This window comes from Sinohyriopsis cumingii, chromosome 16 (assembly GCF_028554795.1).
Source record: "Sinohyriopsis cumingii isolate HCF-2022 chromosome 16, ASM2855479v2, whole genome shotgun sequence".
NCBI classification, from domain to species: Eukaryota; Metazoa; Mollusca; class Bivalvia; order Unionida; family Unionidae; genus Sinohyriopsis; species Sinohyriopsis cumingii.
Genome location: NC_142976.1, coordinates 40,988,069 through 41,012,993, shown reverse-complemented (window position 1 = coordinate 41,012,993; position 24,925 = coordinate 40,988,069). Strand labels below are relative to the sequence as shown.

The 24,925-nt window shown below is 40.4% G+C and overlaps 1 protein-coding gene across 1 annotated transcript in view; it reads right to left on the bottom strand.

The window, feature by feature from the left end:
• LOC149780287 (multicopper oxidase 3-like) overlaps nucleotides 1-21,586 on the bottom strand; it is a 52,105-nt gene extending 30,519 nt beyond the window's left edge. Inside the window, exons 1-2 of the mRNA XM_089937096.1 lie at nucleotides 21,346-21,586; nucleotides 19,351-19,500 (exon numbers count right to left, since the gene is read on the bottom strand). Coding sequence (XP_089793222.1) covers nucleotides 19,351-19,420 — 70 coding nt within the window. The 5' untranslated portion in view covers nucleotides 19,421-19,500; nucleotides 21,346-21,586. The remainder of the gene's footprint in view (nucleotides 1-19,350; nucleotides 19,501-21,345) is intronic.
• Nucleotides 21,587-24,925: the final 3,339 nt, after the last annotated feature.

The window sequence follows — 24,925 nt, the reverse complement described above, 5'->3', positions numbered from 1 at the left end:
ACAGGAAAAAGAACAGTAGAATCTTCAAACAGTAGCAACAATAACAACAGTATCATCATTACCAACAACAGGAACAAAAGTAACTGCTACAACGACAAGAAAATAGAAAAATCATGCAAAAGCGACACGGAAACATCAGCAGCACCATCAACATCAATAACAACTACCTCAACTATTTCAACAACAACAGCATACACAAGACAACAGGAGAAGCAATCCAAGGGGTGCTACCAATCCCAACAGACAATCCATGTATACAAATCCAGACAGAAACATCATCCTACGACCCATCAAAGAGCCGACCTGGTTAACTACATCTTTGGTCAGCTTAAAGAGCGAGAAACGAGATATCTGACTTAAGGACCAAGTTTCAGCTATATGCCTTATAGAAAACTTGACAGAGTTGCCTGAGCTGACCCAAATAATGCAATGCGAAGGGAAACTGAACAAAGCTAATTATCAAAGTTTCTTGGAGGTAGCCGTTGAGGTCGAAGCACTAGGACAAAGTGTGATACCAGTAAACCCTGGCGATACTAATGATTAATGAGCTGAACAAGGTTCATAGCCTGGAGGCTAAAACTCTCCAGATGCGGACAGAATGAAGACATATTGATGGAAGATCTCGTCTATCTCAATAAGACCAAAGAAAGGACCAGAGCGATCACTTGGAGGATTTTCTGTTCCCGGGGTAGGCTTGACCTCAGCTCTTCAAGGGACTGTCCAAAATTGCCCATGTTATAAAGGGTACTCAGTTTGGCATTAATGTCCGACTCGATAAAACTATTTTAGACGAATTTGACCTTTAACACACCGTTCCAAAAGACAAATTTATCGTTATCTGACAATCTTGAACAAAATACTATTGGTCTATTATCTGTAAGTCACTCTTAAGACATGAAAAATACGCTCTGTACACGAAATTCAAAATTGTAACATGTAGGAATTTACAACTATATAGCGTGACTCTAGTTACAAAGGTGGCTAGCATCATATTGGTAAAATGGAATAGCCCCTAATTGATAACTGGGCAGAATTTGACTTACAGTACATCCTAGACGTTTCAGGGACGTCTTGCCGACGTTTGGAGCATACTGCCGAGCCCTTTCCCTGCCTTCCATGTTCGGACATGTAAAGAAAGGTGTGGTCCGATTCCCACTCGTCTAGTAACCAAATACCCCGATGAACGTTGTGAGTGAATTTTAGAAAAATGTTACTGCAATACATATACGAGTTAATTTTGTCGCGATAAGCTGGATGTGTAACAATTCACCTTGACGTATGGACTAGGCCCGCAATAAATCGCTAGGCTGCAATGGTTTAACATTCCTGATTGGAGACGTGATCGGCAGAATCTGGTTGAATAACGGTCAGACAGATATATTAACTTGGGGTTAAGTATCAGGAAACGACAAAGTAGAGACAATCCAGAGACAATTTGTGTCACTTGGAAATAACTGTCATAAAATGAGTTTTTCTAGAAATTGTTATTAATATTGGCGGAATAGAGAGAATTATTCTAACTTCGATGGGCGTGTTATTTTTATTTGGTGGTCAGGTTAAGTTAATCCTGACAAGAATTGTGATTCCCAGACGAAATTCAATGATTTAAGTAATTTCCCTCACAACATTAGTCAGTCCAAGTTTTTCGGAGGAAGGGAAAGTTTTTGATTCCGGGGGAGTAGAAAGTGTTATACTGTTATAAATTGACCAAGGGACGAGTGTCTTGAATTTGAGGGAAACAAGACTTAAAATGAAAGAGATTCTGCTTCATAGAAAGAGAGCGAGTCCCATCAGGCACAAGGCTTGTCTCGGTCGCATACAATATGTTCATTGATATAAGATGGTAATTATTTATTTGAATTTGTTTTAAATTCATACTTAAATTTTCATTGACTACGGAAGTTAATTGTTGCATTCGTTTGTCTTGAATGTTATAGGACTCAAGTATTTTCATGTCGCATAATATTTCCTTGATATGAATTTGATCGAATTTACTCGTTTGTGTGTAATAGGAATCATGTATCCCATAGATTTCATGAATTACGTTTGATACGAATTGTGAGAAGGGTCGAATTCATCTATCTTAAATGAACTTAATCAGGAAGGCTAAGAACTGACTTTTACTATGTATGGAAATGTTAATGCAATGAATTGCTAGTTAGCAAGTAATGACGTTAGGACAAAACGTAAAGTCCATTAATTAATTCGTGTAATTAAGTTGTGAATTCTTTTCAATCGAGAAATGAGCGCACGCTGACCGACACTTAACCTGCTTAGTGACTTATATCCCATATGGGCGTAGTACGGTTTATTGTGTCTAGGGTATGTCATAGTCCATTTAGGAATGCGGCTATCTGCTATGGAAGATATTAATTTTGAGGTAATAGGGTTGTGTATCAGCGGGAGGTTGCGAACTGAACCATTTTAGCCTTATTTATGTTGAATTACGATAAGACGATATCTCATCTAACAAGAGTGAGGATTATTGTTCAACCCCAGAAGAAAAAAGCCTGACAATTATTAATGTATGCAGGGAAAAACAACTCCATATGTGCACCACATAGTGTAACGGAAAGTACACAATCATGTTACGGTTGATAAGCCGGAAGAGGCAGAAGAGATAGAGAGAAGACGAAAAGGAATACAGCGACTCTGACCAGTCACCAACCTTGATTCGGAGGACTTCAAATAACCAGCTTATTCAGGCGTGTTAAAAAAAAATGAGTTCGATCGTTCACTCGATTCTATGATGAAATTTGTTTTATTGATAAAGCAGAATGGATGTCACGTGCCCCCTACGGCATTTTTACTAACATCGGCGAAGGACGGACAATTAAAAGATTAAATAGCTCAGAGCCCTCATTCAGAAAGGCCGACGGTCTAGGTGTATAAAGCATAAAGAATGATAAGGTGACAGGTATAACAATTTAATAAATTATATCATGGTATTAAACAATTACAGGACAATTTTTCAATTCCATTGCTTCCAATCAATTTAAGACCTATTTAAATTGCCACTTATTTCATCACGCGAAATTAAAGGTGACAGTGTTTCCTTCCCGTGTCCCTTCTATGTTACTCATCTGTAACTTCCGCCTTGTATCGTGTTCGGTACTTCCGGTACCATTGTTTCCGTTCTCTGGCCCTTCGCACAACTGCCTATTCTCCTTGCCCTGCGCCTTCGCACAACTGCCTATTCTCCCGGCTCTGCGCCTTCGCACATCTGCCTATTTTCCTTGCCCTCCGCCTTCGCATAACTGCCTATTTCCACATGCTCTCCATGTCTTCTCACTCACTAATCTTCGGGTGAGACAGATTCGGGCGAAGATATTCTACCTCAGAAGCCTTTGTTCTAAATCTCGTCCAAAGTTCCAAGAACTCCTTTTCCCGCCCTTTTTACGAGCGCCCAATTTGCTCTCAGAGTACGTGATGTTTCTTCAGTCAAATCCAAAACTGTACTGACTCTTCCAAAATAAATGTAAGAGGATAATGTACGGCTGTGTGAGAAATCTTAGGTCTCACTGGATACCGGTGGTCTCTTTGTAAACTGTCTGGGGTAGTAGCACTAATATGTTATAATGTCGGGTTTTCCGGTCTCTAAGTCTAAGCTGACCGGTGACACCAATGGCTGATTGCAAAATAAACAGAGCTTGTCACCACCGCGGCAAGGTTCTCTTTGAATTAACCGCGAACTTGACTGTAACGCATTGGCTAAGTCACGGACATGTAATTTCTTTGTTTCAGAATCGGCCTAAAGTATTATTATTATATAACACGTATTGACAGTACCCAAAATACTTTGAATTACAATTCTACCAGAAGACATGTATAAACATGAGGCAGGAATGGTTAGCAAATTTTCTCACACAACGTGACCATGGCCAATTGCATTTCTTATACAGTTGGTAATTGTATTTCTATGAAAAACCATCATTTAACTGTCATGTTCAATTCCATTTTTGTTTATGTAATTGATTAAATTGTTATAGTTTTCATACCGTGCTCGTGTTGTTCTATTTTATATCGCTGCTAAGATATTTGTTATTCCATCCATTAATTTCATATTTTATGTTTTTATTTACTTCATCCAAGTGATGACACCATGGTCGATTATCTCCTAGATAACGAAAACCAAACAAAAGCGCCACATAACAAGCGAACTCTTCTAACAAGCACGAAATCAAGGTGTCGTCACATGTGTCGTTTTATTCCTACCGGATGACTTACGCTGCAGTATAGTCTTAACTCTAGATGAGTGATTGATTGGATCAATATCGATAGGGGTTTACTGCCCTGGACACGACAAATGAAATAGCATACGGGAGTGTGTGGCTGTTATTTACTCCCGTGTGATAAATTGAATAGCCCACGGCGTGGGCAATAACTAGTCGTGCATGCCCGAATGGGCGAATACGACTTGAATTTCAAGATCAATCAGTCAGTCACAAGCTCTGAACTATTATTCTGAATCAATCAACTCTTGATCATTCTATGATGCATGATTTTTTTTAATCAATCACGTTTGTTTCTGAGCAACTTTCAATCATCTTTTGACAACAAGATGTGGATAAAATCCGAGATACTATACAATCTCATGATGAAAATAAGTAAAAATTGAGAGAGAGAGAGAGAGACAGAGAGAACAAGTAAACATGCACGCACTAGATAATACCACAACCAGTTCAAAAACTTATTTATAATTTCATATATTATTTAGAATATTACAAATCTTTGGAACTCTTTTTTCACCAGAAAAAAAACCAACCTTTTTGTCCAGAATGGATATAGATAGAAAAGAAAACTCACATAATTTGATCTAACTAGACAAGTCCTCTTAACACAAAAGAAGGCATACACAGACAGCAAATCAAACATATATGCATCACCCAAGGGGATAAACGAAACTGACCTAGGGCAAAGGTCACAACCCCCAAACTATTCAACTAATACATAAACGAAAAAAGGAGCAAGGAAACCAGCCCACCATGATATGTATGCCTGATTAGAGGGGAGTACAGACACAAATTAATAGAAAAAAGACATGGTTTAGAAAACTTGTATCAAAATAATAGAACAGAAATAGAGCAACCTCGACAAAATCTTTTTTTTTTTATCTTCAGATTTTAATCAATACATTATATATTCATAATAACAAAAATCCCCCCTCCCCAGAAAACAAAAGGGAGGTTAGTTAAAAGAAAAAGACAAATAAATACTCAAGACTAAACTATTTTATAAAAAAAGAGGTGATATCTCGAGTCAGCAAGATCAGTTGGTATGGGGATATGGGGCGCCAACATAAAGCAAACCATGGTTGCATGACCTAATTGTTGTATCCCTTTGTGAAAAGACATTGCCAGTATTAGTCAACAACACGATGCTATAAAGATATATATGAACTCTCTGTATAATTACTTAAATAATTTGCGTCTGATAGAGCTTCATGTAGATTTGAACCGACAACAATTAGCGAAGAACATGCAAAAGTTGCCTTCATTGAATCACGCTTTCCAGTCTCTGTCAATTATAAGCTTTAAAATATCATGAGAAACAAAAAGCGTCTATCCCGTTACCAACGAGCGAAAAGAAATGCGATCTGGTCACAGTTTTTAGAGAATCTGGAATTCTTTTGCTTGTAGGGCAGGCATCTGGAAAACTGGAGGGCATAGATATTTGGATTACTTACGATAATTAAATGCAAGAAGTGCTTCGGGAGCAATGCATAACGTATCTGGTGTTGTGTTTGTTGTTGTTGCTGCTTTTTTATATACACAAAATATACTTTTTATCACAAAATACACATAACAAATAGTTTTTCATTAATCGCATTTAACATATGAAATGCCATTAAATAATGCACAGATATAATAACAAAAAAAATCAGATATTTTAGTAGGGCAATACCATTTTGGGGTATGGAGTGGTTTGGGTTAGTTTTTGTTTCGCAGTGATAATAGTGTGTCTAGTGCGTGGTTCGTGTTAATCAAAGCAGCACTGTGATGTTTTACCCCAACCCCTTGTATTATACATGTATTTATAAGTCTGTAAGTGGAGCCAGGTAAGCTTTGTTTTTCCAAGTGCCTAAGTTGGCTAATCCTCTTACGTAACCCAGTCTTTGTTTGAGCTCTTGAGTGGAAATCTGGCGGGAATCTTTGTACATGGGAACACGTGACGTAGACAACTTCAAAGAGCCGGAAGCCGACAATGGTAGGCTGGACAGTACATGGGGACACACAGACTGACATTTTTATGATTGACAGTTCGATCAAATGACCAGAGTCCGTCGCCATCCAATCGGGATGCGTTGTAGGTGGGACTTGATTCGAGAAACTGACATAAGACTGGTACAAGCCTGAAATTCGTCAGTTGGTGTTTAAGAGTCGCAGTGACACACACTCCGTTAGCCATTCGTAAAAATTGGCGGAATTTAGGAAATTCATGAAATAGCTTCGATCAGGTAAGTTTGATGTTACGTTGATTCTGCTTGATACGACTGCTGTTAATTGAAGAGAATTTGTCGTATGTATACATTTTACTTGTATTGAAGTATGATTAGTTAATTATGACCTTAATATTTTGCATTTTTTTCATGACTTTAGCTAGTACTTTTGTTTACGATTGATTACGATGTTGATTCGTTGCATCATTATTCATAATGTTACTATGTACACCTTATTTTGTGAGGCGAAAATGTTCTCTTCTTTCGCTAGTAATATGTGTGCATATTATTTCGTGGATTATTACGTTTACGCCCTTTTGAAAGGACGATTTGTATTTGTGAAGAATTGTATTGCTCGCTAGCCGCTATAAGAATTAATATTGTAATTCTTTGCGTAGTTATATTTTGGTAGACAAGAAATTTGTTTACGTAATGATAGATTTTGCCATTGAGTAACGGATTGCCGTTTATCACCATTTGAATGTGAATACTGTGGATTTGGTACGCTTGTGTAGGAAATATATATAAATATATATAAATATATAGATAGTCATATTACTAATCGTAGTAATATTTTAGTACAATCGTATTTGAAATATTTTGTATGTATATACTGATAGGGCTCAGTATGTAGATATTTGAATCCTTTGTGTGATTGTGTTATGGCGCCATTTTTGTAAGCGGCGGAAGTGTATGGGAATTTCGATGTGTGCGCATGCGCGACCCAAATGTCCCGCCTTAAACTGATGGTTCAGTTCAGTGACGTAGTGTGAGGGAAGATTTTTATAACCCTATGCTAATGCATTATACCTTTCAACAGGAAGCTTTCGGGGGACGAAAGAATTTCAGAGAATTTCGGGGACGAGAGAATTTCAGAGAATTTCGGGTGACGGTGAGAGATACCGAGTGAATTTCGGGTGACCTCAAGGGATATCGTCAAGGGTTCCGGATACTAGAAGAGGAACCGGAAGTCAAGATAACGGCAAGGAACAAGGATTATAGAAGAGGAAGCGGAAGTGGAGATCACGAAAGGAGAGAAAGACAAGGGAACGAAGAGATTTAGATGAGTAGCACTCAAGAAGGGAAAAATCTCCTCACACTGTGAACTCAAATGATGATCAAAGGGATCATTGGGTGAAAGAGAGACATTGATTACTTTAAATTCTTTTAAATTTCATTTATTAAATTGTTATTGTTTAAATTTCATCTTTGTATTTCTTTTAATTTAACTGTCGGCATTGCTGACTGGGGGCTCGTAGCCATAAATATATTTAGTCAATAAATAATATAGTGTCCAGAATTAACCTTCTGAATAAGGACCAGGGGAACTTCTCATAATTCGTTAAAGTCTATAAGAAGAACCCCACCCCTAGACAACCACTACACCCCCACAGTGGGGGCTCGTCCGGGATATGAATTAGACATATATATTATTTTGGGACTTAAAGTTATTGGTAGAAGTATTAGTGAACAGTGTGAGATATTTTCCATTCTTTGTATTTGAAATTTTGTGATTTTCTCATCTTGTATTTTTATTGTCATATGTGCAGGCTTTGTAGGTCTTCCATTCATAGCAGTACGTGTGAAGCAGATATCGAACAAATATCTTACCTGAACGAAACTAGTTGTTGTCGACAGGTAAGTATTTAAACTGGTATTACAAATATCTGTATATTGTTTGAATTTTGAGACAAGGTATCACTTTACATTAATATAATGGCTACCGAACGACAAATGATAAAGGAATACCGCGCCATGGGGTCGGAAGATCTTGGATACGAGGGAGATCGCCTGGCAACCTTTATAGAAGAAAGGATCAAGGAATGGAAGGCCGAAAAAGCAGCGGAAAGAGAAGCCCAGAGAGAACTAGCCAAGATAGCAGCGGACCAAGAGTTAGCCAAGATAGCCGCGGACCGAGAAGCAGCGGACCGAGACGCCCAGAAAGAGCTGGAGCTAGCCAGACTCGCTCACACTCTGGAGATGGAAAAGGTCAGAGTTGAAGTTAGGACCAACGGACGGGACGACGCCAGTACAAGCTCTGGAACAACCGGCCGACCTTTCATCGACCACCGGATAGTCCAGATCAACATGTCACGCTTCAATGATAGGGAGGAGGCTATTGACGATTTTCTCGTCCAGTTTGAGAAACTCGCACGCGCTCATCAGGTCCCTGAACAGCACTGGGCCATTAATGTCTCAGCCTTTTTGCAAGGTGCAGCTCGGGAAGTCTACCACGGCTTAACTGCAGAAGAGGCTGATGACTACACTGCCCTCAAGAAGGCGCTTCTCTGCCATTATCGGCTGACCGCCGAGACTTACCGGAAACTTTTCCGGGACTCGGTGAAAAAGGTAACAGAGACCCACTCTCAATTCCACAACCGTGTTCGAGGTTTATTTGAGAAGTGGATGAAAATGGCCGAAGTCGAACGCACGTACGAAGGGCTACGCGAGGTAATACTCAAGGAACATGTCCTGGGTACTTACCGTCGCGAGTTGACAGTTTTCTTAGCAGAAAGAGAACACCGGACGCTCGAAGAGATCGCTAACATGGCGGAGCGATACGAGCAGGCGCACTCGAAGAGTGGAGGTTCCGGGGTTGCTGACCGACCCCGACCCTCTGAGTCGCGTCGTATGGGGGAGGTTGAGCCGGCTGTCCGTAACCGTCAGGGCGACGGGAAGGTCGGAGGGGCACCTACAGGTAGGGCTGCCGCCTATCGACCTGGACAGGCCTCACCCACGAAACCAGGACTTGCAAGTCGGCGAGGGCCGCCGACATGTTTTAATTGCAAGCGCCTGGGGCATTTTGCCAGGGACTGTCCCAAGGGCAGGCAGACCCAGGTGAATGTCGTAGCTAAGAAGGAAGGTGTGCCGGAAGCGAGTCGCAACCCAGCCAACCTTGCGGCCGCAACTGTCAATGGTGAAGGCGCCACCATCTTGTATGACACTGGGTGCAGCGTCCCCGCGCTTGTCGACAAGAAATATGTCAAGCCGGAGGACTATACAGGGGAGGTAATAGAAGTTCAGTACGCGAACTGCGCGCGTGACTCATTACCAGTAGCTGTCATTGACCTCGATTCACCATACGTGAAGGGGAAAATTGAAGCTGCTTGCTTGGAGGGGCTATCACATGACGTCATATTGGGTTGCCGTTATGTGTTACCCCAGCCGAACCCCGAAACCTGCACACCTATGCCAGTGAGTGCTGTTGAAACCAGGGCCATGAGTCGACAGCCGAAACAAAAGCCAATCCAAGTTACATCGACACCGGTTAGTAATGTTATTCCAGCGGAGTTAAGGAAACTGCAACAGGAGGACGCAACTCTGGCGCAGTTGCACAAACACGCAGAAGCGGGAACAGAAAGGGAAACTCCGAACGGCGCGGTGAAGTTTGTCTACAAGAAGGGAATCTTGTATCGCCACGCCAGGAAACACAACGAACACTTCAAGCAAGTCGTCGTGCCAAAGGAAAAGCGTTGCGAAGTACTGAAACTTGCACACGAGAGTCTCATGGGTGGACACATGGGAATTGCTAAGACGCGTGACCGTCTTGTAAAAGAGTTTTACTGGCCAGGTGTCCAGGGAGACGTAAAACGGTTCTGTCTCTCCTGTGACAAATGCCAGAGAATGGCACCGAAAACGGATCAGCGACCCATCCCTTTGGGGAGTACGCCCCTTATCGATGAACCATTTAGACGTGTTGCCGTGGATTTAATCGGACCGATAAAACCCGCGTCTGCGCACGGAAATCGATATATTTTAACGGTTGTCGATTATGCTACACGCTATCCGGAGGCCGTTGCGTTGCGTAACATTGACACGGAAACCGTCGCGGAAGCTCTGTTTGCGATCTGGTCAAGAGTCGGAGTGCCCGACGAGATCTTGACCGATCAAGGAACACAATTTATGAGTCGTGTGATGGCGGAGGTGAATCGTCTCATGTCGATTAAACACCTCACGACTACACCGTATCACCCCCAATGTAACGGATTGGTCGAACGGTTTAATGGGACCTTGAAAAACACGCTCAAGAAATTGTGCGAAGGCCGCCCCAAGGATTGGGACCGGTATATTCCGGCCATGCTTTTTGCATACCGGGAAGTACCGCAAGCGAGTCTGGGGTTCTCTCCCTTTGAACTCTTGTACGGGAGAACCGTACGCGGCCCAATCGCCGTACTGAGACAGCTGTGGACAGACGACCACGCTGTAGAGGAAGTACGCACTACCTACCAGTACGTCGCGGACTTGCGCAACAAACTGGAAGAGGTTTGTTCTCTCGCGCAAGAAAATCTCAAACGAGCTAAGGCGCAACAGGCGAAAAATTACAATAAGCGCGCAAAACCACGTCAGTTTGAGGTAGGGGACAAAGTGTTGTTGTTGTTGCCCCAGGAACACAACAAGTTGCAAGTTTCCTGGAGGGGTCCATACGTCGTCACCAAGAAGGTCGGAGGTCAAACCTACCGGATACAGCTACCGACGAAAGAGAAATTGTACCATGCCAATTTGCTCAAGAGGTACCGGGAAAGGGAGACCGCCAGCGATTTTGTTGTCGCAGCGATAGTCACCGAGGATATCGAAGGCGATACGGAAGGTGCTAACACTGTCCCGAGCTGTCCATTAACGAGGGCCGAGACTCCGTCGGACGTGGAGTGTGACCCCATGTTAACTGAAGGGCAGCGGAACGAGATAGAGACCTTGCTGGCCGGATATTCCGACGTGCTAACAGAAAAACCCGGGAGGACGACGCTTGTCGAGTTCGGGTTAAAGATGGTGGACGACCGACCAGTTCAGCGTAAACCCTACCCCTTGCCCCACGCGAAACGACAAGTTGTAAGGGAAGAAATCGAGCAGATGATTGCTCTAGGAGTAATCGAACCTGCCGACTCTCCGTACAGCTCACCAGTAGTCTTAGTGCAGAAGAAGGACGGCACCCATCGGTTCTGCGTCGACTACCGGAAGCTGAATCAGGTGACAGAATTTCAAGTTGAAATGCTACCTGACCCCGAACATATCTTCGCTTCGGTCTCGAAAGCGAAATATTTTTCCAAACTGGATTTGTCCAAGGGGTATTGGCAAATTCCGGTAAGGAAAGAAGACCGACCGAAGCTTGCTTTTGCTACTCCCGACGGGACATACCAATGGTTGGTGATGCCGTTCGGGGTACAAAACGCGCCCAGCGTCTTTACCAGAATGATGCGGAAGTTGTTGGAGCCCTTGCGCGATAGGGGTGTCCACAACTTCATGGATGACCTCTTGTTAGCTACAGAGACATGGGGTGAACACCTCGCTCTGTTAGCTGACGTTTTGGAGCGGCTACGTCAGGAGGGCTTGACAGCCCGCCCTTCCAAATGTCACCTTGGTTTCAGGACATTAGACTATTTAGGACATACCCTGAGCCAAGGCACGCTGTCTCCAGAGAAGTCGAAGGTGGAGCAGTTGAGAAACGCCGCACGCCCCACCACGAAAACGGAAGTGAGGTCATTCCTGGGACTGGCCGGATATTACCGGAGGTATGTCGCTAATTTCAGCGCGATTGCGGGCCCGTTGTCTGACCTAACCAAGAAACGGACCCCGAGTAAGTTCGTTTGGACAGATGCGTGTGAGCACGCATTCCAAACGCTAAAGGATAGACTTACATCCGACGCAGTTGTTCGTCTACCGGACTTGGATAAAGAATTCGTTCTGCGCACCGATGCATGCGACACGGGACTGGGAGCAGTACTGCTCCAGGAGCATGACAAGACGCTTTTTCCTGTCGCATACGGCAGCCGGAAGTTGTCTGCTGCCGAGAAGAATTACTCAGTATCGGAGAGGGAATGTCTTGGAATCGTGTTCGGCATATCACGGTTCGAGCGATACCTATATGGACGTAAGTTCATATTGGAGACCGACCACCAACCACTCGCCTATCTGGCGCAGGCAAAGTTGTCCAATGGTCGATTGATGCGATGGTCGCTGGTTTTACAGCAGTACCAGATGCAGATCAGATACGTGAAAGGATCTGAAAACGTAGGCGCAGATTTCATGAGTAGAAGCGCCGAAATGATATAGATCATTTGTTATATTTTCGTGTTCATACTCAGTTTAGCATTTAGTTCATTTTGCTGATTTTGTTCTTTATATCGTGTAACACTTTTGCTTTTTTAGTTTGAGTGAATAAAATCCTGATTTTATTCTCAAGCGTGGGGGGATGTGATGTTTTACCCCAACCCCTTGTATTATACATGTATTTATAAGTCTGTAAGTGGAGCCAGGTAAGCTTTGTTTTTCCAAGTGCCTAAGTTGGCTAATCCTCTTACGTAACCCAGTCTTTGTTTGAGCTCTTGAGTGGAAATCTGGCGGGAATCTTTGTACATGGGAACACGTGACGTAGACAACTTCAAAGAGCCGGAAGCCGACAATGGTAGGCTGGACAGTACATGGGGACACACAGACTGACATTTTTATGATTGACAGTTCGATCAAATGACCAGAGTCCGTCGCCATCCAATCGGGATGCGTTGTAGGTGGGACTTGATTCGAGAAACTGACATAAGACTGGTACAAGCCTGAAATTCGTCAGTTGGTGTTTAAGAGTCGCAGTGACACACACTCCGTTAGCCATTCGTAAAAATTGGCGGAATTTAGGAAATTCATGAAATAGCTTCGATCAGGTAAGTTTGATGTTACGTTGATTCTGCTTGATACGACTGCTGTTAATTGAAGAGAATTTGTCGTATGTATACATTTTACTTGTATTGAAGTATGATTAGTTAATTATGACCTTAATATTTTGCATTTTTTTCATGACTTTAGCTAGTACTTTTGTTTACGATTGATTACGATGTTGATTCGTTGCATCATTATTCATAATGTTACTATGTACACCTTATTTTGTGAGGCGAAAATGTTCTCTTCTTTCGCTAGTAATATGTGTGCATATTATTTCGTGGATTATTACGTTTACGCCCTTTTGAAAGGACGATTTGTATTTGTGAAGAATTGTATTGCTCGCTAGCCGCTATAAGAATTAATATTGTAATTCTTTGCGTAGTTATATTTTGGTAGACAAGAAATTTGTTTACGTAATGATAGATTTTGCCATTGAGTAACGGATTGCCGTTTATCACCATTTGAATGTGAATACTGTGGATTTGGTACGCTTGTGTAGGAAATATATATAAATATATATAAATATATAGATAGTCATATTACTAATCGTAGTAATATTTTAGTACAATCGTATTTGAAATATTTTGTATGTATATACTGATAGGGCTCAGTATGTAGATATTTGAATCCTTTGTGTGATTGTGTTATGGCGCCATTTTTGTAAGCGGCGGAAGTGTATGGGAATTTCGATGTGTGCGCATGCGCGACCCAAATGTCCCGCCTTAAACTGATGGTTCAGTTCAGTGACGTAGTGTGAGGGAAGATTTTTATAACCCTATGCTAATGCATTATACCTTTCAACAGGAAGCTTTCGGGGGACGAAAGAATTTCAGAGAATTTCGGGGACGAGAGAATTTCAGAGAATTTCGGGTGACGGTGAGAGATACCGAGTGAATTTCGGGTGACCTCAAGGGATATCGTCAAGGGTTCCGGATACTAGAAGAGGAACCGGAAGTCAAGATAACGGCAAGGAACAAGGATTATAGAAGAGGAAGCGGAAGTGGAGATCACGAAAGGAGAGAAAGACAAGGGAACGAAGAGATTTAGATGAGTAGCACTCAAGAAGGGAAAAATCTCCTCACACTGTGAACTCAAATGATGATCAAAGGGATCATTGGGTGAAAGAGAGACATTGATTACTTTAAATTCTTTTAAATTTCATTTATTAAATTGTTATTGTTTAAATTTCATCTTTGTATTTCTTTTAATTTAACTGTCGGCATTGCTGACTGGGGGCTCGTAGCCATAAATATATTTAGTCAATAAATAATATAGTGTCCAGAATTAACCTTCTGAATAAGGACCAGGGGAACTTCTCATAATTCGTTAAAGTCTATAAGAAGAACCCCACCCCTAGACAACCACTACACCCCCACAAGCACAAATATTACATGGTTCAGTTACGTAAAGCCCACTTTATCTAATTTTATCTAAAAGGCACAATACATAGAATTCAGTAAAGTGACAAAAAATACAAAGATATGCAAACAAAGGTCATGACTACAGATTTTACAGTCCAAGCATATGTCTCCAGTACTAGGTCTCAGACGTTTTCAAAAAGTCAGCTTTGCTTTGGAATCATTTAGAACACATTACGATACCGAGGCTGTGAAGCCGGGGTTAGAACTTATGACAATAAAGATAAATTCCAACCGAAGAAATTAACCAAGATTTTCAGATAACTTTGACCTTGTCCGATGGGTAGAGAGAGAGAGAGAGAAGGTAAAAGTGATTAGATATGAAAGGGAAAATGCTTCCCGATTTTACAGTCGTTGCTATAACAGCTATCCGTCTAATGAGTTAGAACTTACTACTGGAGAGAGAAACCAAAACCTCGACCATTGTTGAATTCGCCACCGGTTGTCGGAATGAATGATATGCATTGTCTTGTCTATGCTAAACCAGGAGAGATAAAAGAAATCAGACTGGAGAAATAGTGAAATCTGATAAAGCACGCGACAGCATGTCTGAGAAACTGGCCAAGCACTTTCATGATTTACGTATCACTTTTTAAGATGGACGAAGCATAAAAAAGTAAGCAAAAATATTTTGTACATACTATTCTGTTATTGTAATAATACTCAAAGAATATTGCCCTAATATATCCACCAAATAAATATTGCCCTAATATATCCACCAAATAAAGATTGCCCTAATATATCCACCAAATAAATATTGCCCTAATATATCCACCAAATAAATATTGCCCTAATATATCCACCAAATAAATACTGCCCTAATGTATCCACCAAATAAAGCAGCAAGTAGTATACTGTGACCTATTAACATTTTAGCAAAACGTACTGTGATGTTGCAGTCATGCATGACCATCCAAACGTTTGTTACATACATACATACATACATACTGTAACGTCGCCCTCTTAATAAGAGGGGTGGTTAATTGAGTTTGGCTGGCGTTATCTAGAGGATGAGCTCCCTCGATATTATAGACCGGCGGGACTGAAAGAAGAATGGAATTTCATCAGAGAACTGAGCGAGAATACTGGGAAGAAATAAAATACGAGCCCCCTTTTGACAAGAATTTTTTTTTTAATCAGAACAAATTAATAACGGCAATTCCAATTCAAGTTAGATTACATCAATAGAATTTAACAGGTGTGTCTAATTTGGATTTATTTCATCATAACGAGAGGTGAAAAGAGCGCAATGTCTACGACCGATTTGCATCGCCTTTCTGTCTGACCATATATCAACGTCTCCTAGTTCATCCTTCCTAAGCTCTATGCTTTGCTCCTTCATGGACTTCCTGGTCCTTTTATTCTGAACTCGTCCTTCTTTCCTTCCCCGGACTCCTGTCTCCAGACTGTCTCGTCTTTCTCTCAGAAAGCTGTTCCTTAGCTGTTCTCTTCCAGAACTTGTGCGTCCTAGCACTAAACATGTCTTTCTTTTTACAAGATGACCACCTGGTCCCTTTCTTGTTTCACGAGGAAAGCACTAATTTCTGTATGCCTTCCCGGAGTCGAGACTAAGTTTTCTCTTCTAGGAAATTTTCAGACTAAAGAACTTCGACTAAGGCCGTCATTTTGAAGTCTGATTGCTCTAAATTGTACGCCCTAATTTATTCTGCCCAATCGTAGGCAGCTGTCCCTAACTTTTCCCAAAGAAATAATTCCTTTCATCAGGTTTCGACAGCTCGGAATCTGTGAACGACAGTGCGTGACAATTTCCCTTTGAAAAACATGATAAGTGGACATAGGTTCCTACCAAGCGGTTAAGGTTGGTAGCTCAAATGTTTACTTTCTAAGGACCGTGTTAAGATACCCCGGTCAATTTCACTGAGTCGGAATGTTATCCCTTTGAAGTTTACGCTGACATGGGGGTGGGGGAGATGAACGAAGAAAGGTCGAAGTGACCCTTCACAAAGACTTTTCTGGCTTAAATGCGATAACATTTTAATGCTCAATGCATTCAACTTTAAGGTTCTCTGCAATTCAGAATTCGACACTTGACACACACACATATATACATACAACACTATATATATATATATATATATATATATATATATATATATATATATATATATATATATATATATATATATATATATATGAGAAACAAAGCCTGGCAAGCAAAAGTGCACACTGGTGTCAAACAGCCCACACGCTTTCGGAATCGTTTATCACTTCCTGTCATAAGGACACAGAGTTACATTAGACGACAACGCTAATTAGACAAGAACAAAACACAAAAAGGTAATTCACGTGCAGAATCTACATGATGCTTTGCTGCGTATAATTTTTTTTGTTTTAAAGACAATACATTAAAAAGATTACTAAAACGCACGGTTATACGGCGCTACTGGTTTTGATGCCAAGAAAAACGTGTCACAAATCATATATATATATATATATATATATATATATATATATATATATATATATATATATATATATATATATATATATATATATAGTATGGGAGGCAATAAAGCTCGCCTGTACACCACTGTCCCTCTGACACTCCTGTTAGCCTGTATACATTAAGTTTATTCGTATAGGCAAAGTAAGCCTAAATTTCCCTTGAGGAACACTTACACAGATGGAAGACAAACACAGATCAGTTTTCATATAGGTACACTACAAAGACCTGAATATTTTCCAGGAGGTCATCTTTTACACTACGTTAATCTTTAATCAACAAACAAAGAAATTAATAAAAAAAATTGTAGGCCACTGTGGCCTACATGAAATAGAATAATGCAAGAAACACCCTTGTGTAATTCCATGTCCAGACCATCCTTACAACTGGAATGTTGCTGGGAAGGCAAACATTTCCACAAGAGTTAGTTTTTAACAACAATGTTTTTTGTTTGAAACTGTTGGTCAGCATGACCTGTTTTCAGCATTAGTTCAGAATGATACCAAGAAACGCCCTAACTTAATTTAACGTATGCATAAGTGACTACAGACTGAGATTTCCAGGCAGGAAACCTATACACTGGAGTTAGCCTGTTGAGAACAAGGTCATTATGCTGAGAAAAGTAGGTGACTGCGATCAGCTTTTACCAGGGGTGGTTTAGAATGATACAAATGAACATTTCGTGAATAACATATGAACACAACATACCTATAGCTTGGGATTTTTGTAATAAAAAGCCTTCTGTGTAAAATAAAAGATCAATGCGACCTGATTTTTCCTTGGTTCTTGTAGAGCATTCGAAATAACTGCTTAAATTCTACGACGATACATCACCTAAAGATGGCTGCAGCGACAGTAAAACAAAACTTCGAATATGTTAGCCTAGTCCTACAGTGTAAGACATAGCACATGTTTTTGTTTTAGTGCTATGTCTTACTACCCGGATAACGGCCTTGTATAGCGTGTTCCGACGTCGGTTGACATCGGAATGAGTAGTCAGAGTTTCAGGAATATCTCACACACTTGGCTGCCTGTATCGACACTCGTCCGCTAATTTATGTGTAATTAATATACTTAATATGATGTCTTTATCCTTGCGGAATGAAAATATGACATAGGCAAATGGACGCATTTTCATATTCCGTTGACATACATTTGAATTTGTTGCAATGCGACGGTAGTCGAGGTATGCCGAAGTATGTTAATGTAGGTTAATGTGGGGGATGTTTCTTGATCGAAACGAAATGTTGCTTACAGTTCCAATAAGCATACTATATTTTTATTCGTCTCGTTAAAGAATAATATTTCAACTTAACCCGATTTCGGCATTCCAGACTTTCATCGCTTTCCAGCCAAATGAAATGTAGGCCAACGAAACTTGAAAACAGATCCATTTCTTTTGTGAGAATTTGAATTTATTAGAGAAAAGACAGGGTAAGTAAAGTCTGACGAAAACATTATAACTTTACTTTGTAGAAAAGCGTCGTTATTGGTTGTCAGTTATGTGTTATATTCCTCATAATTTGACCTCCTTACACTATTGGTCGACACCAAAACACGTTACACAGCGCCATTTGTTAGGCCGCAAGACCCATCACCCCCTCCTCCCCCCCCCCCCCAACAAAAATATCGGGTGATGTGTCTTACGTTGTAGGACTAATGTTAAGCCTGACTAAAGAAGACATAGAGAACGCCGCCCTGTTTGATAACTCTTTCTGTAAATTTAGAATGAAGCATGGAACATCTTGACAATTTCTGTGTACAGAGCATTTCTTTTAGTTGGAGACCTGAGGAATCGTTTCCGCAGAGGATAAACTGTAAACAACATTAATTAGTACATGACACTTCATTTCACTGCGGGGGGTCAAACGAAGCTGTGGGTATAGCACAAGGTCTCTTTTTATTTCATACTGGCGAGCTAATAATGTGATGATCATTTTCAGGACCCTATCTAACATTATTTATAAAAATGCAAATATTTTTTTATTTTTGTTTCACATTTACACCAAAGAAAAAACATTTTGAAACACTTATTTGTTTAATCTTTACATTTCCAGAACTTAAATTTGTAATCGGCATTAAATATCCAGAATTATGCTGACATGCCGTTAACTCCTCCCGCACATACACACACACACAAAGATAGACAGACAGACACACACACACACACACACACGCATGCATGCATGCATACATACATATATACATACATACATACATACATGTATGTTATTCCGATTCGACAATAGCTAGAGTTCTTTTATTTATTTCTAAATCGTTCGAATTAGGTCATGAAATTAATCCACTTATTAGACATTAAATTCGCTCCCAAATTGACGGGTTAGAAATAGTAAATATATGTAAAATAATAACACACGTACCTGATAAATATAGAGCCAGTACAACGGTCGCAAAGTTCATATTCAAAATGAAAAACATTAATTTCCTCATTTCATTTACACTGGACAATTATACCGCACTGCAGAAATGTTCGTCAGTCTCTGATGAGGCTCCAGAAAAGCACGGACCCACTGAATTAAACAGAAAACTGATGATCAGAGAAGGAACGCGCGTTATCATAATTTACACGGGTTCTATTTCTGTTTAGAATGAATAATACATCTCTAAATAATTTGATTATATTCGTGTAATTCTGTATAAATCTCTTTCATGTAATCATATATCCAAACAGTCATTGTTGGAGCCAAGGAAAGTGCTTTGCTCTGGTTGGTATATAAGTGTTAATTTATAATTATAATTTCGTGCGTGTATCTTGCAATTCTAAATAGAAATCCTGTGGATTTGTGCATACAGATGAGTGTTAAGTTCTGCTTGCATAGCGAGTGCGTTCTCGTGCACCTCGAGACCTTAACTTCAATTTTATTACATCCTTTTACGGGTCATGGTAGCGTGGTCGAGTTAGGTATAGCACTGGTGCATGATATCTAGGAGATCGGTATTGGTTCGCTTCCTTCTTACTGCGAATAATCAGTGTGTGTGTGTGTGTGTGTGTGTGAGAGAGAGAGAGAGAGAGAGAGGGAACGACAACAGTACCCGAGTTCACTATTGTCTTTCTAAAGGCTTTAAAATGTACAACAAAGTTGCTAAGCTAATGCCTAGACCCTTGACATTGGTGAAGCCAGGAATATACACAAGACATATAGATATGGAGGTGGGACAAAAACTTTCATTTCAAATTAGAAAATACAGTTCTGATTCCCGCTCCGGTGGCCTAGTGGTTAGAGTCCTCCTCTGATGCAGGTGGTCGCGGGTTGTAACCCCGGCCGAATCATACCAAAGACGTATAAAAATGGTACCAACAGCCGCCTGGCTAGGCGATCATCATTACAGTTTTTGTGTGTGTTTGTATGTGTGTGATTTTAGTTTTTAACGTAGCTTTAATACAGTATCAGTCATATCGCTACGATGTCTGCAATGTGGTAGTTTCTAGTGATGTATAACACTAGGACATTATGCCGCAGACATGTAGCATGATGTCCCACCCAGTCACATTATCCTGACACCAGGCCGACCAGTCCTAACACTAACTTCTTAATGCTGAGCGCCAAGCGAGGCTGCTGTTAGTACCATTCTTATAAGTCTTGGGTATGACTCAGCCGGCGTTCGAACCCGCGACCTCCCGCATCCAAGGTTAGTGTTAGGACTCTTAGACCTGGTGTCAGAATAATGTGAATGGGTGGGACATCATGCTACATGTCTGCCGCATGATGCTCCAGTGCTAGACATCACTATAAACTGCCACACTGTAGACATCGTAGCGACATGACTGCAATTGTTAAAGCTACGTTTAAAATCCAAATCACACACACACACACACACACACACACACTCGCGCGCGCCTCTGTTATGTCGTACGTGAACAAGCCTTGTACGAGACAGATCCATGATAAACACAGTGACCTATACCGGGTTCTTCTCACTGAAAGAAAGTATAAAAATTCGCATTATCTATGTTGTTGTTATTATTGTTGGGTTTATCGCCATTTTTCAGCACACAATAGGCTATGCATGGCGGCCAGTATTAATGGTGGAGGAAGAACCCGGGAAAACCCCGGGAAGAACCACCGACCCACGAGAAGCTACCGGCATGCTTTCTCACATATCCACATTTGCCGAATCCTGGACTCGAACCCACGTAGACAGAGGTCATTATCTATGTAATTAGTATAGTAGTATGTCTAACATTTATGTGTGGATGCATGCACAAACACACGGATATACACACAGATAAATAGATACACACAGTATGTAACCATCTCTTTACACTCATCATGGATCTGCCATTAGATTCAGACAGCCCTAGGGTAAGTTGGATTTCAAGCACTTATTCTAAGAATAAAAAGTTCGATACTAACCTGACAGCGCTGCAATATATTTTTCAATCAAATGGCATACATCTTCCTCTCGACAACGGTTTTGTTTTATATTCTGCTTGCTTCCTGTGTCGAAGTGTGGAACTGCGATCACCTAATTATGTTTATTCCTCCAATCAGCTGTTATACACATGTGTTTACTTGTCTCGCGTAATAACTAGGATTCATCGCCCACCAAACCTTAATCTCGCACATGTCCAGCGGCATAATCGTGCAAGCTTATTCAAGAATGGGATAAACTATTGTCGCTCAGTCAATTCTTAGTATCTGGATACCACTATTCTATGGCTGATGACTAATCTTATTTTAAACAAACACTGAAACAACTCTCTCTCTCTCTCTCTCTCTCTCTCTCTCTTCAACAGATAAACTGAGACAGGAATACTCTTGAGTCCATGTGTGTAAGCTGGTTTCTGAACGTTACTTTAACAAAGTTTCATTCATATCAATGTATGTACGCTACGCGCCTAGCGAGGCAGCTGTTAGTATAATTTTTTATAAGTTTTTGGTATGACTCGGCTGGGGTTCGATCCCGCGACGTTCCACATCCGAGACGGACGCTCTAACCACTGACTGATAAATATTATTTTAAAAAGCATTACAAACTACGATGTCTGCAATGTGGCAGTTTATAGTGATGTCTAGTACTGGGGCATCATGCCGCAGACATGTTGCATGGTGTCCCACCCAGTCACATTATCCTGACACCAGGCCGACCAGTCCTAGCACTAACCTCTTAATGCTGAGCGCCTAGTGATACAGCTGCAAGTACTAAGTCTTTAATATGACTCGGCCAGGGTTCGAACCCGCGACCTCCCGCATCTAACCACTTACGCCACCGAAGCTGTAGGAATGCTAAGAAATGCGACCAATAACAAGTAAACTTACAAGGATTTTAGGATATGGCAGTTAATTTCTTTATGACACTAACTTTATAATATTATTTTTTTAAACCAAGTTATTAATTATAATTATAAAATCAGTAATCTAATTTGAAATACTATCTTTATTTTTTGTCGTAATACACTATATTGTGTCAAGAAAACACCTTCTCTCAAAATCTCTCCACATATAAAATACTTGTGTTTAAAAAGGTACTGTATGTTTATCTTAAATCGATAAGGAACCCTGTATCTCAAATGGAACAATCCTGCGTGTCATTAGTATGTATCCTTTACTAGTTCGAATACATCAGACGTTTGTGTTGTAGGGCATACCTTGTGTGCGATGAATGTTGTTGGTGGTGGTGGTTTAATGCCATTTTCAGCACACGATAGGTCAGGTATACATGGCGGCCAGTATAACTGGTGAAGGAAGAACCAGAGAAAAACCCGGCAAGAACCGCTGACATACGGGAAGCTACTGGCAAGCTTTTGCACGTACCCACGTTGGCCGGGCGGTGATGAATGAATTAACGGTAATTAGGTAGTAAGGCTTGGTTCTTTGGCAAGATTCCAAACTTTCTGTCTCATCATCTATGTGTAATAATTACTGTAAGAACTGCAATCTAACATCTGCCATGCAAGAGTAATTTATGAAGGAAGATGTAAAGGATTGTTTAGTTAATGGATACGAAAATAGCAATCTATCAATGCAGCCACGTTTAGAATCTTCTCTTTATAAATACTAATATAGAGTCTAAGCTGATAACACTGAAAATAATAATAATAATAATAATAATAATAATAATAATAATTTCAAAATGAGATACTCTCAAAATGAATCTTTAATCTATTTGCTGTGAAAGAAGACGAAGTATAGGAACAGGGCTAAATGTCCATCTGCTAAAAAAGAAAAGAAAAAACCCAACAGTACACTAATCAAACTTGTATAACATAAAACACGTTAGAAGTAGAATAAAAATGTATTCCGTCAAAAGTAATTATTTGAACATAAAACACGTTAGAAGTAGAATAAAAATGTATTCCGTCAAAAGTAATTATTTGAACATAAAACACGTTAGAAGTAGAATAAAAATGTATTCCGTCAAAAGTAATTATTTGAACAACAATAATGCAAAGATGGAATTTCGTCGCATACGAAATGGTAAATTCGTATTCAAAATTAAATATTTTCATAATGAAATATGTTGTACCCGCCGTTAGTTGCAAAACTCGTATATGCCAAATCATCTGAATAATATTGAATCTTGAAATATGTTGGTTCTAAACATCATTGGGTTCCATTTAAACCAGATAATATCGATTTTTTTTTTAAATCACGGTATGATCTATGTAATTTCTGCCTCGAGCTAAGATACCCTGCCATTTTCCACCCGTGTACAAATTAATCCGATTTTGATCTGCTACATCGGTGGGTCAACCGATTACAGTCAAAAGCTGGCACACAAGATTTAATGATGTCACCGTTCTGAATATAAGAAGCTAACACCAGGCTATGACCGATTATCTGAGCCCAATTTCAGACTTCATTGTACATTTCAACGACCTAGCTAATCACTAATATGCACCCAAGTCTTATGTTTATCTAATGCATTCTATTTCTTTTAATATCCGCTTTTTTTAAAAAGCGGGCCTGCCTCTCTTCATTCCCTTTCGAATCTGTGTCACGTGCGAATGTCGTTGTTATTAGATTAGTCACTGACGGAATTTGTCGAATGCATCACATCACAACTTTGGAAAAAGATCGGAACTACGAGCGACTTCGTTGACTGAATAAAGGGTGGTATCTCTTAATTCTGAACAGAACGTTTGAACTTCGTTTAAACCTAACAGCTAGATCATTTCAAAGAACAGTTTATGTCAGATAGCTTTTTTTTAACAAATCATTTCCTTCCTTCCAAACATTAGTTAGTTTGGAAGAACTGCGAAATTTATTATTAACGGCGGCATTGGGCTTAAATATGCAAGAAAACGGATTATAATAAAATTGAATGATTTACAAGAACAAGGCTGAATCTTCTTTGGATATTCCACACGAAACAGTAGCATGATTATCGAAGTTGCATAACATGAAACATCATTTAGAATAAAATTACATGCCGTTAAATGTTATTATGGCGATGATGTATGGGACTGCAAAGAACTTCAGTAGTATTGTCTTGTACGGTATCGACAGCAAGATTCAGTTACCACTATCATCAGCGACAGAGGAGTTCAAGGTGACCAAGGTGAGGCAGCTGATGGTTGTGAAAGACAATGCAGAGGAGAAAGTGAGAGAAGCAGCACTGGAGGTGTGGATATGTAAAACGTGGATGGCAGCAAATGTAGTCGAAGAGGAAGAATTCTGACAGAGACACAGTGACATGGTAGGCACAGTAGAAACACTAAGGTCAGGGCTGGAAAGTCTGAAAAGACATGCGTGGTAAGCAGCAAGCACCAAATAGAAGCGTGTCGTGCTCCAGAAAGAAGTACGTCTTGCAGAAGAGGAAGACAGGTAAATCAAAGCTGTCGGCAAGCGGAAGCAGGGAGATTGGTTACGATTGGAAGGTGCGAGGTCCAGGAAACTGTCTTGGAACGACAGCTGAGAATTGATGCCCAGAAAATCAACTTCCTCTTACGGTCAGTGTTTGATATTCTCCGTACACCAACAAACCTCAAAA